The sequence below is a fragment of the Orbicella franksi genome, chromosome 11 (genome assembly GCF_964199315.1).
Source record: "Orbicella franksi chromosome 11, jaOrbFran1.1, whole genome shotgun sequence".
Taxonomy (NCBI): Eukaryota; Metazoa; Cnidaria; class Anthozoa; order Scleractinia; family Merulinidae; genus Orbicella; species Orbicella franksi.
The window spans coordinates 1,357,501-1,370,000 of NC_138155.1; the positions used below are offsets into that span (position 1 = coordinate 1,357,501).

At 38.4% G+C, this 12,500-nt stretch overlaps 2 protein-coding genes across 3 annotated transcripts in view; one reads left to right on the forward strand and one right to left on the reverse strand.

Moving 5' to 3' along the window:
* Nucleotides 1-2,683, forward strand: part of LOC145502993 (uncharacterized) — an 11,991-nt gene extending 9,308 nt beyond the window's left edge. Inside the window, exon 9 of the mRNA XM_081482410.1 lies at nt 1,608-2,683. Within this exon, the coding sequence (XP_081338536.1) occupies nt 1,608-1,722 (115 nt within the window). The 3' untranslated portion in view covers nt 1,723-2,683. The remainder of the gene's footprint in view (nt 1-1,607) is intronic.
* Nucleotides 2,684-2,758: 75 nt separating this feature from the next.
* LOC145502994 (putative histone-lysine N-methyltransferase PRDM6) overlaps nt 2,759-12,500 on the reverse strand; it is a 10,798-nt gene continuing 1,056 nt past the window's right edge. The window contains exons 1-5 of one of the 2 annotated variants that reach the window (XM_081482411.1): nt 10,144-10,513; nt 8,681-9,029; nt 6,193-6,482; nt 4,937-5,186; nt 2,759-3,914 (exon numbers count right to left, since the gene is read on the reverse strand). In XM_081482411.1, coding sequence (XP_081338537.1) covers nt 3,313-3,914; nt 4,937-5,186; nt 6,193-6,482; nt 8,681-8,918 — 1,380 coding nt within the window. In that variant the 5' untranslated portion in view covers nt 8,919-9,029; nt 10,144-10,513 and the 3' untranslated portion in view covers nt 2,759-3,312. Of the gene's footprint in view, nt 3,915-4,936; nt 5,187-6,192; nt 6,483-8,680; nt 9,030-10,143; nt 10,514-12,500 lie in introns of those variants that run through there. The other variant, XM_081482413.1, reaches the window with a different exon arrangement.

Genomic DNA, 12,500 nt, shown 5'->3' on the forward strand with positions numbered 1-12,500 from the left:
AGAATTTTGAAAGAAAGTGAATTGTCGAATTTTTCACGACCACTAAATGCGAGCGCCCGAATCACCTCTCGAAAGCTACAAGTCAAAGCGAATTTCGTTTTTCGCCAATTTAATTTTTTCCTCGGTTTCAGGGCCCAAAACGCTTAAAAAAAGTGTCTGCGTTTTGGCATATTCGATTGCAGTAAAAAGTTACAGAACATTTTCGAAATAGGATTAAAAAAATGTGGAGTGATCGTACAAAAATCGCTCACGAAGAAAAAGTATTTCGAAATTAACAATTCCCACACGCTTTTGTAGTTTATATGTTAAACTAGCCACTGTCCAAATTTAAGAGCAATTGAACAAATTCCCTTTGAGTTATAACTCTTTAAAGTGTCTGCTTCAAGTGAAAAAATTTATTCGAGAAAACAGCACTAAGAAAAATTTTCTGCTTCGCAAACAAACTCCGCCCACAAACGCCTTCAACTGGGTTCTCAGAGAACTAAGCCAATCAGTGAAGGGAAACTTTACTACCGTTAACCTCCTGGTGAAATTTACACGCGAATAAAAAACTCTTGTGTTTCGCAATGCGCTCAAGGAACCGAAGGCAGAGGGATAATTTTTCTGTAGCTCGGTTTTTCTTGAAGCTGGTCTGGCAAAATGGGGAAGACTAAAAAGGATACGAACGCTAGAGTGGCTGAGCGAAGGAAACAAACAAAAGACGGCGCGGAGAGCAACTGTGTGTGGACAACTGTGCATGGATAATATTTCAAATGGTCTCAATGAGTCCGACGATTCGTCGATATCGGACTCATCAGAAGAGTCTCTGTCAGCATCCCTGTTATTGCTGTCAAGTTCCGAAATTTTTACAGAACCTTTCTTTTCTCTTACCACGAATATTTGCCCGCCTTATACGATAACTATAGCTTTATCCGCGTGGCGAACTTTCGCTTCTTCACTCATTGATGTACTTTCATTCGTTCTTCGTTGTTTTCGCTTTTTCGAACCGGTCCATGGTTTAAACGTGGTCTATGTTTACTTATAACTTAATAGAGACACGCCTAATATCAAAAATGCTGGGTAGTTAGAACAACAATGTTGATCAACTGAGTAGTCAATTCGTGACATCCATATAGGTAATTCCCGCGAAAATCGTCTCGGTTGATTGCATACGCGCCATAGGGCTGTCAATCAAGAGGTAAACTTTTCCTTCCGGTGAAAACGTAAAACCGCCATTTCTCCGCCAATATTTAGCCTTTTTCAAAAATTTTTTTCAGAAATTAGAGATTATTCTTCGACCACTATTTTGACCCAAAAATCCAAATTTGAAGAAAATTGTCAACCCGAAGGTATACTGTAACCTTAAGCCTGCTTCACGCTAGCGACATAACGACATAAGGAAAAGATCAGTTTTATCTTTATGTCGTTATGTTCGTGCTGTTATCTTGCTAAATGTCATTATATCTACATGTTCACACTGCAAACATAACGTCCTTTTTACGTCGAGATAACGTCTTTTTTATATCGTTCGTGACGATGTCGTTATGTCGCTAGTGTGAACCAGGCTTCAGGCAATCAGCAATTCTTTGTAATATTCAACAAGTGGTTTCTTTTTTTATATATCCTAGGTGCATGAAGAACGATCAGCTCGAAGCCCTTCAAGATCAGGATCTTGGAGAAATTCTGCGCTCACCTCCGGATAACAAGCCAACAGTTTACTGCTACGAAAGTAAATCCGAGTAAAGTTACTCTGATAAGTTTTCAGAAAGCTGATGGACTTCAGTGAAATTGTCACTAGTAACAATAAACTGTAGTCAGACAAGAAGCTTCAGGAGAATGGGAAGGGTGTAGAAGAACCGTTAGTCAAGTCATTCCTAGTTTATCCGCTTCCTCCTGTTGTCCTATCTTTACCATGACTAGGAGAATGTTTGTTTACAATATTTGCCTCATTAGCATATTTTAAGCGATTTAGTTTCTGATAGAGCTACCAAAATATCGGTGCTGAATATTGACAGGGCATAGCACTATTAACTGTTCCAAGGGATTTGATCCCGATGTACGGAATATTTGTTTTATTTTATGTTGGTTTTAAAACCCAAAACTTCAAAAAGAATGTACGAGTCCATTAGGGCTTGTGCCACTCAGAAATTTTGAAGTTTTTAAAAGCCAATTTCTCCTGGAATATTGCACCCCAAGAACCACACATTTCACCATTTACTAAATTTCACAAGCTCTTTAAGTGTCGCTTTATTTAGTACGGTATATTTAAACAGATAATCGGGTTATAAACAGTAAGAGATATTAGCTAAAATGTCATTTAGCACAAAAATGTACTGTCGTAAACGACAAAGTCATTTAAATGTAGATTTTTGCAAGGATATCTTGCCTGTGGGATAAATACATTAATTTCCTGAATAGGCCATGTTAGAATAAATGTATGGAAGGTAGTAATTTTATTTAAAAAGTATGTAACACCAACAACGAAACAGAAAATTATGAGCAAACAATATTTCAAGTAAGTAAATGACCCTAAAGTTCTTGGTCATGATTTGAAAAGCTTGATACAACAATGTCCGTTGTATTTATTGTGTTGAATCGCAAAATATTTTTGTGTTACTGCTGTAGGGATATACTGATATGATATTTGAGACGATGCATTATTTTACTCAAATAAAAATATTTTTAAACAGATTATAAACGATTTCAGCGATGCCTCAGTGTCTTCTCGGAAACTCAAATCCAATATGGCGGTCAATTTTTCTTACGTTTTCCGTCATGAATGTGAATGCCCAAAAGGACAAAAGGCATGCCAAATATAGCCCGTGTTTTTACACAACTGCCAAGTAATTATAAATTTTATAACTACGGGCCACGATAATCCAGTTACAACATCGAAATATTTGCTTACGACCAAAAAGAGTCATTGTAATTCACCAAGGTTAGTTATGATTTTTGCAGCCACAGGAACTGGATTGCTCTTCTACGACAACCATTTCTAAACTAAGTCATACTTCACGAGTTTTTCAGATTTGCTCAAGACGGATATTAACTTAACTTTGTGTGCCATCGTACTCCCACAAAGAGCAAGAACAAATGTGGATAGATCGAATAGAATTCTTGGCATCAATTAACAGTTTTATCGAAGTTGTTCCGTTCCATACTAAATTGGCTGCTTTCGATTCGAATAGTAATTCTCAATTAGACTATGAAAAGACCTCTTCGAATTCAAAAGGTTAACAAAAAGGTTAAACAATCCCTCGTGTTGAGGACTTCCAATCAGGATACACCCGTATGTAAATGAAGGAATGTTCACTGCGACTTTTAACAAGTTTTTCAAAAATGAAACTCTTGACTCGCCCTATCGTGTCTGGGCGCCGGCTTGATCGGACCCAGACTCCCTTCAGTCATATGCACTCGCACGTGTTGGTTGAGCAAAGCGGCGCTCGCGAACGCGCTTGCGCAGTATCCACATCTAAAAGGTCTTTCGTTAACGTGTGTTTCCATGTGTGTGCGGTACTCCACTGGATGTGAGAATGATTGGCTACAGTGAGAGCAAGTCAAGTTCTTTCCGCCGGTTATTCCATTACAATGATGTACCTCAAGTTGTTCGCGGTTTGTAAACGCTTTAAAGCACTGGTTGCACCTCCAAGTGAAATCATCAGCTGGATCAAAGCGCGTCGCTGCTCGTGTTTGTTGTTTGTACCCGTAGCCTCGTCCTCGGTACGAGGTCGTTCTTCTATCTTCTGTCAACATCACATGGTCCTGTTCAGATTTACTTGTTTCAGTCGACTCAGTCCTCCTCAAAGGAGGTCGGCCCCTTTGAGCTGGCGCATGTTCTGTAAGATTTCGTCTAGTCGCTGGGTCAACCGTCTCGTTTTTATCGGCTCTTGTGCGAGATCTTTCTTGAGCCACAAGATCACGAGGGGGGTGTACACCTGTTGGAAAACAGCAAAGTTTCCATGTTGTGCTGTGTGTATACCTAGATTCAGATATCTACGTTTGGCCCAATCTGTAACTTATGCCTGTCTCTTGTAAAAATTTCGTTTCCTCAATACTTGTTATGCAAAATAAAATGGTTGTTGTTGTTGTCGCTGTAATGAGCTCAGTTACAAAGGGGTTACACGCGTCTGACTAGAATTTGTTGTAACGAATTGATTTCTTTCTTACGAGGTTAAAAGTGAAGAATGATCATCGCAGTAAATTTTCCAATTTAAGCAATTGAAAAGAAAAAGCCTGAAAAAAGTTCAGGGCTTCAACGGGATTCGAACCCGTGACCTCCGCGATACCGGTGCGATGCTCTACCAACTGAGCTATGAAGCCACACATTGGGAGCGAGGTCAATTAATTGAGTTCATATCTTCCCGTGAGGAGTGAAATGATGTGAAGTATATATGAAATAATACGCACCGGTATCGCGGAGGTCACGGGTTCGAATCCCGTAGAAGCCCTGATTTTTTTTCAGGCTTCTTCTTTCCAATTGCTTAAATTGGAAAATTTACTGCGATAATCATTCTTCACTTTCATCTACAACCGCAGTTCAAATATGAATTATTTCATATATACTTCACAACATTTCACTGCTCACGGGAAGATATGAACTCGATTAATTGACCGCGCTCCCAATGTGAGGCTTCATAGCTCAGTTGATAGAGCATCGCACCGGTATCGCGGAGGTCACGGGTTCGAATCCCGTTGAAGCTCTGATTTTTTTCAGGCTTCTTCTTTCCAATTGCTTAAATTGGAAAATTTACTGCGATGATTATTCTTCACTTTCATCTACAACCGCAGTTCAAATATGAATTATTTCACATATACTTTACGAGGTTAATGATGACGGGAACTTTTAATCATTGCGCGGCACAAAGCATTCGCGGCATCACAACAGCACAGAGGAATCAAAGGGGATGGTTGGGTGGTTTACCTGTATTAAAATGCCATATAACACAAGCACACTTACCTCTACTCCCCGAGTCGCTTAGCGCAACAGGTACCCCCATGAATTGTGAATACCTGGTATCGTACCACACAAGCAACTCCTGACCAGGAAGAATTTCCCGGATGGTCCTGTAATAAACGCAGCCATGATATTGAAACACGACCATGTTTTGTTCTTTCTTGTGCCTTGCGCAACGAACAAACCGCATCCAGCTGGAATTAGCTTCATCTCTGCCATCAAGATAATGGCTGACTTGACCATCATGGAAGACCTGCAGTCATTGATTTACTTGCTTCATTAATTATAACATGCATTTTTACACGTTAATTCCGACAATTTGGCTTTTTATATTCTACTTGAGAGTTATCTTAATCCTCATGAAGTGACTACTGATAAAATTGGCATCAACTTTGACATCTTTAACTTACAGCGATCACGTTACAAAAACAGCTTCTAACTGCATGCACAAACTGATAGAAATAAACAAGATAAAGCATTTATTGGATAAAAAGACATTACTTCTACTTATGGATTCTTTTATCTTCAGTAAGCTGTTTTACTGTTCTACAGTCTGGTCGAACACAAGCAAGTCTATCATCGAGAAATTACAGTTGGTGCAAAATTTTGCTGCACGTATTGTATTGGGACTGCGAAAGTACGACCATATCTCACAAGGCATCAAATCCTTGAATTGGCTGCAGGTCAGCGATAAACTCTACATAAATGACGTTGTGATGACTTTCAAATGTATTCATAATCTTGTTCCAGACTACTTGATTGATAAATTCGTTTTCCGATCTCAAATCGCTACAAGAAACACCAGACAGAGTAATGACTTTAACATTCCACGTTGCCGACTGGCTATCGGACAAAGATCATTTGCATATCGCGGAGCAAACATCTGGAATGAGCTGAGTGATGATTTGAAAAGTTTACCTTCTGTGAAAGCTTTTAAGGGACACTTGACCAAACATATTTCAAATGTTAATAATGTAAATTCTTAATATTCAATTTTAAACTTTGTAAATTTTTAAATCTTTAATACTGTAATTAATTTTAGACTCCTTTCCCAGTTTGTTTATTCATTTTAATTGACGTATTTTTATCTTTTTTATTTCTTTTGTAACTGAAAAGCCCCTTTGGGGAGTTGCAAATAAAGTATGTATGTATGTATGTATGTATGTATGTATCAACAAACTAAACTTATTGTTTCATTTCATCAGGTTTGTACTACAAACTTCCAAACGAATATTGATATATTTGTGATATGTTCTTACCTCCCACATATATTCTGTCTCTGTTTCAATTTTGATGTCTTCTGGTCGTACCAGTTTTCCCTCGTAAGGCCCGATCCAGGTTCCCGCTGGTATCCTCTTCCTGGCGCAAACGCCGTAACCGACGCAAGGAATGCTGGATGTACACAAGCAGACCTCGTCCGGGAATTTAAGAATAGAACCATTCTCTAATGGACTATGGGACTGCCCAGCGCTGACGAGTTTTCTGAGTGAATGCAAAGGTCCGTGCATTGGACATTCTCCATCATGTTTCTCGTTGCAAATGTCACACCCTGTAAAAGTTACGTACTATTCATCAGAAGTATATTCTTTATTTTATTACACCACTTGCTGTGCTGGCGCAGAAGTTGAATGTAGAAAAATCAAATTGACCCGCTGTACGTACTTATGTTTTTTAGACTACGAACCGTGTTCCTCTTTTCACTTAACCAGGAAAAAGAAGCAACGAAGGGGGGGAAATGATTACGTTCACCCCGGAATTCTGGACTGAGAGGCCTTCATGTTTTTCTCTCGCATTTTCATGTTCTTACTCGACAAACTATGAAAAAATAGGACCTTAGCGTACTCTCTGCGCTGCTTTCAAATGTAGGCCAATTATTCGATAGTTATGTATTTTCCATTTCATTTTTCGTTTCAAACCTTGGCAGGCATCAACTTTAAAGTCGGTACACGGGTCAGCACACAGGGACATGTGAAAGCAGCATGCGTGGATCATTGACAAAATTACGTGCTGTTCACACTAGGCGACTTGCAGCCACGATGTGCAAGCCGGTGAAAATTTCTCTCGTGGGTGTTGATAGGATTCAGCTCGTGAAAACGAATCTCTATGCTTCATGTCCCTTTGTGCAAATAGGCCATGTCCGAATTACCTTGGGCCTCTATTTGAAAACGAGACTACGTGCAAAAAAAAATGAGTTTGATTTGCATGAAAATAAACATGTAGGCGGAACAAATTTTCATATGAATGGTTTCGCACGAAGGCTCGTTTTCAGTGACACAGAGGCAAAAGGCAACTCGGAAATGGTCTATTTCGTTGCTTGTGCATGACTGCGACAACTCAGTGTCCCCTCAGATGTATCGACCTTAATGTTGATAGTCTTGCTGGAAGCTGAGTTTGTAACCAACTGGTTGTTTGTCCCAACACGAGACTTCTATTCAAAGCTCGTGCTTGGTGTTCTATATTTAGACCACTCTGACGGATCGTGACTGGTTATTTTTCTTTATAATTGACTGAAAACAATGCATTCAGAATATAAACCAGTGTCATGCTCGAGCTCCTCCCGAACGCTTTGAGACAAAATCTTGACAGTGTAGAGCCGTGGGATTGTTCAACATTGAATTTTTTATATTTTCTTTTCCCTTAAATTCTTCTAGTTTTTGAGTACCATATTTCCTTTTCATTTATCGCTGAAGTGAATACATCAACGAAAACAAAACCCTTTATATTGAGGCTTGTAAAGAATAAATAACAGATTAAAATTTTGAACAATTTTCTACCAAATTTTAACAATGCAGTTGCTTTCGAACTTCTTGCCAAATTCCAGTCTTTATTTTCAAATGCAGTTCATCTTTTTGTACATAACAATCAAATCTTTAAATTGCATTCTAGATATAAATAACAGAGAAATGCAAAACAGGCCACCAGAACGCATAAAAACAATTTACTTACAGAGTACGGACTACAAAATGGCCAATCACAGCTCGCGTTCGATTAGAAATATGCAATAACAATATATCCTTTTTCTTTCAGTGCAAGTTGTATTAAACTAATTATTTCAATTCATAACCGATCAAGATTGCAAAGTACAACTGATATTCAGTCAACAACAGTTACATGCTCAAGCGGCTTCCATGAACACAACACGTGGAAATCACCATGTGCCATGTTCGATTTCATCACGTCTAATTTTTTTAAAAGACGAAACTGACTGATTTACTCTACAGATTATTTCTCTTCTAGCAAATATTTTGTAGAAGATCAAATTGAGACGTTTTCCACAGTGTTCATTTAACTGTGTTTTATAACATTTAGTTGATGTTTATTCGGGGGAGGGAATATTCAAGATTGAAAACACAGAAGTTTTAAAAGCGACTGGACAGTGTTTATTTTGTCTCTCGCTGTTTATACGCTTTCTCAGAAATCTTTCATCTCGGAATGAGAGTGACATTTTCTGTCTTCAAGCGAGATTGTCAATATCACATGACAGACCGCGACACAACTATATCTACATATTTGAATGCTCAGCACTGAGGGAAGTCAATAATAGTTTATCGAAAGCGTAAATTACGACTCTAAAAGCCAACCCTAGTAGATTTATTGCAGGCATATTAATATCTGCCAATTTTTAATTACTATTTCGAACTGATGTTGGTTTTTGCTCTATAGAGCGGTAGCTGTGATAGTAGAATCACAATGAAGGCATCTAAAACCCATCTACCCGTGAAAAGTTTTAAAAACTTAAGTACTCACATGAAATAGCTTTATTACTCGTCCCATTTTCCAGTTGCGTCGCTTGCCTCCGCCGTTGCTGCAGCTGTACTGGGTCCACAAGACGAATGGGAGTATAGCCATACAAATAGTTGAACAAATCTTCGGCGGTAAGCTTATTTCGTTGCGAGGAGGCAGGAGTGGAGGAGTTTTGAATTTGAGCGGGAGAAGTACTTCCCCCTTGCGGTCTCGCTCTGTCCAAGCCGGCGAATGCTGCCATGTCTAATTTCCCAATTTCAATCTTCGGCGCGAGAAGACCAAGATATTGCTGCCGTGATGAAAGTCTCTCTCTAGGTTTCACGTTATTCAAGGAAGTTTAACAAGCAGAAACCTATGAAAAATGAAACAGCGTATCAATAAATCATTGCACAACGCTCTATCCGCTCTGAATCCAGCCAGGTGCCTTCATTCTTGGCTTTATACAAATGACATAAGTTGGAAAGGAAATTATTCATGTGCTGTCAAATGAAGCGTACACCGGCACCTGCTCCACGTTTTGAAAAATTGATGAAGGCTAAATAACTTCTTGGCGGTAAAACAGGCATCTTTTCTTTGCTAGCGCAGGTAGGCTTAGTATTATTTTAGACGGGATTTTGGTGGCACGTGCCTATCCAGGGTGAACGGCTGACGGGTGGAAATCAATAGAGGTCGGACTTATTTGATTCCACATTAAACGGGAGAAACAAATAGTCGTAAATACTTTTGCTTGTATTTTATTTAAAAGCGCATTATATTTGTGCCTCACTTTTTCTCTTGGTAAGAGTTGATGGGCAGCTACGATGAAGTTGTCAAAACGTTTTGTTTGAGTGAGCGACACAACTTGTCACGGGTAATTAAACACGCAAACACAAAACTTAATAGGCACTTTCCCGATTTTCGGTGAAAGGAAATATATATCTTAAACTCTATCTAACAGCGACTTCTGAAGGCAACATTTTGACCCAATCGGTGCGAAGTAAAACCTATTTTCAAGTAAATGTAAACCATGTTACACGGCAGGTGAGCTTGTCTGCTAACTTCGAATTTTTTAAGGCGTGTTATTAGTAGGTAGCTAGAAGCACCGAAGTTGTAGCGGTTATCTTTTCGCGACTATGATAAATAATACAAGCGAGACGGTCCTACCGGCGTGATCTTTGATAAAATCAGCAAATATTCCACATATTCTACTTCATGATTATAGCTTTTAAAGTTATGCTTTGATTAAAATTTTGTTTTACTTTCTTTGGACTTCTCGTTAAATCACAGAATTCCTGGGCATCTGTAGAAACAAGTGCAGTGGAAGCGTTATGGTCAATATCTAATTACGTCTGTACTACGAATCTCTGTGCTTAAGTCCCGCATCTCAGTACAATTCTGATTCCTTAGCATGTCTACTGTCTACTGAAATAACGAAAGAAATATCCACAGTAATACTGCGTAAATAATTTCTCCGCAATAGCTCTCACCTCAGGAAGACACCAAGTAGAGTCCCTTTGCAGCGAGATCACACAATGAATATCCCAAATCCATCTTTACAAGTAAATCTCCAACAAGCTTTCAAAACAGCCAACAGGAACAAGGTTTAAAAACACGTGTGATTCCTTGATTTGACGAGCACGTGTCAATCTTGGACTTGTAAGAAATGGTTGTGAAATGGTTCGCCGTACGAATGCCTGAAATGGACTCGACAGCTAGGCACGCTTTCGTGATTCTTACACGAACTCAAGTGCTCTTAGGCAACCGAAATCTGACTCTGAAGGTAACTACTTGTGGAATTTAAGAATCTCCCACAGATCTTCTCGATCAACTGACAGTGTTGTAAATTCCAATATGTATTTCGTTGTAACATTACCTGGCGTGAGAATAAGCGAGAGGGAAACTTGTGAAAGGCTTGACTCGTAAATAATTAATTGCATGCCTGGGTTAAGTGACAACAGATTCAATCAATATGAAATTTCAATAATTAATTTTGTGTTTTGAAAATAGCTTCAATTGTTTGCAAGAGAAAATGTTTAAATATGCATGACCTGTCAAGTAGCTTTTTATTATTTATAGCCCTGGCATTTTATGGCAGTGAAAAATTACCGCGCATTCTGACTAAGATCTAGTGAGCTAGATTGTTTCGAGAACAAACTTTAATCGATTCCGGAACTGTGTGAAAACTGTAAAAACGCTCAATTGCAGCAGCAAAACAAAAACTTCCAATAAGGGAAAAAAGACTCATTTTTTCTCGAGAGACGCATTTTGGAAAAAAAAAATTTCCCCGAAGCTGAAGAGATTGGAAACAACATCCGAGCTACAAGCCTGAAAAGGATAAGTGTATTATTTAGCAAGGCCTTATCCGATAGGTTTTGTTCGCTTATTTGTCTAAGAAACATGCAAAACAAACATTTATTTTCGAGGCAAAAAGCAATACATTATTTGACAGTTACGTTCTTAGGAAATCCTGAGTGGGAAATAACGATGAAGACTGCGATAAAATTTGAATTCGCGAACATTTGGGAAAAGTATTATTGCGGGTTGATTTTGGAAGCTATTGTGTATTCGAAAAAGTGCGAAAACCTTTTAGGCAGGTTGACAAAGCCTTGTTTAATTTTTCATAAGGGTTGTCTCGCTTGTTAGCTGTCTGTAATTGAGATCTTTCCAATCTAAACATAGGAAACAGTTTATGGAAAGCTATGAAATAGTGATAAAAGTCAAAAAGAATATTTAGCGCTGGATTTATCTCGCATTTAACAATGTGACTCGATAAACTTTTTGTTCTCTTCTGTCATATGGAAATCAGTGCTCTTTACATATGTAAACGCATTCATTAGCTTCTTTTCTTCATGCCTCACAGTTTCTTTAACATTGCTTTCAAATCATTGAGCTTTGCCAAAGATAACAATTCCCCGTTGTGAAAAATCAATTAGAAAGAAGTGTTCCACATGGCTAAATGTTATTGACCTTTATTTAGACTGGGCTATTAGGGCCAAGGTAGCCTCTGCGGGGTTCCTAAGTTAATAAAAATCAAATTCGAAAAATGTAAAAATAAAGTGGCAATTTATCTCATATTAACCATACTTTCACCTCACGGAATTTCTATCTGGGGATGATTTGGCAAAAACAAAACGTTCAAAGTTCTTGTTTCGCGCGCTTTTCGATTAAGATTCGATCGTGCTTTGAAAAAAAAGGCGGTTCAAAGATAAACAAAGAATTCCTGGTGTTTGGATATCTACTTGTTCGAGTCATGAAAGCTATGTAACTAAAATCATGTCCATTTAAGCTTTTTTTGGTATTCTTCTGTTTGTTTTTCGAACATTTTTCCGTACCATCTTTCGCTTCGTTATTTCAAATTGAAATTTAATTTTGGTTGTTAAATAGTGTTGCTATACCCTTAAGTGTTACATGAAAACCAGCTCTTATCAATATCTTAATTACAAATTTAATTGATAAGTATCTTCCAAACAATAAAAAGAACTTCGAGGAATTCACACCAAACAGAAACAGCTTACGAACAAGGCAACAGATCAAGATGAACAATGCGCATGTGCGGTTATGCGTCACACTTGCAAAGACTCGCATAAGGGAAAATAAGTAAAGAGAGAGGCTATTTGATTTTGCGAGTGTACTCTTGAAGCTAAGGCCTAAGCACTTTTTGTAGTTCATCTCGTCTTTACACAAACACCGTGCAATTCGACTTGATACCGGGGCATTTGTCAAAAAAGGCCATTACTTATAATAAGCTAAATCATTTCCGAATAGTACCGTTAAATATGTACGATTTCTAATGGCTACTAATACCTTTGGATTATTTAAGCGCTCTAGCAGTGTGGTCTGGAAT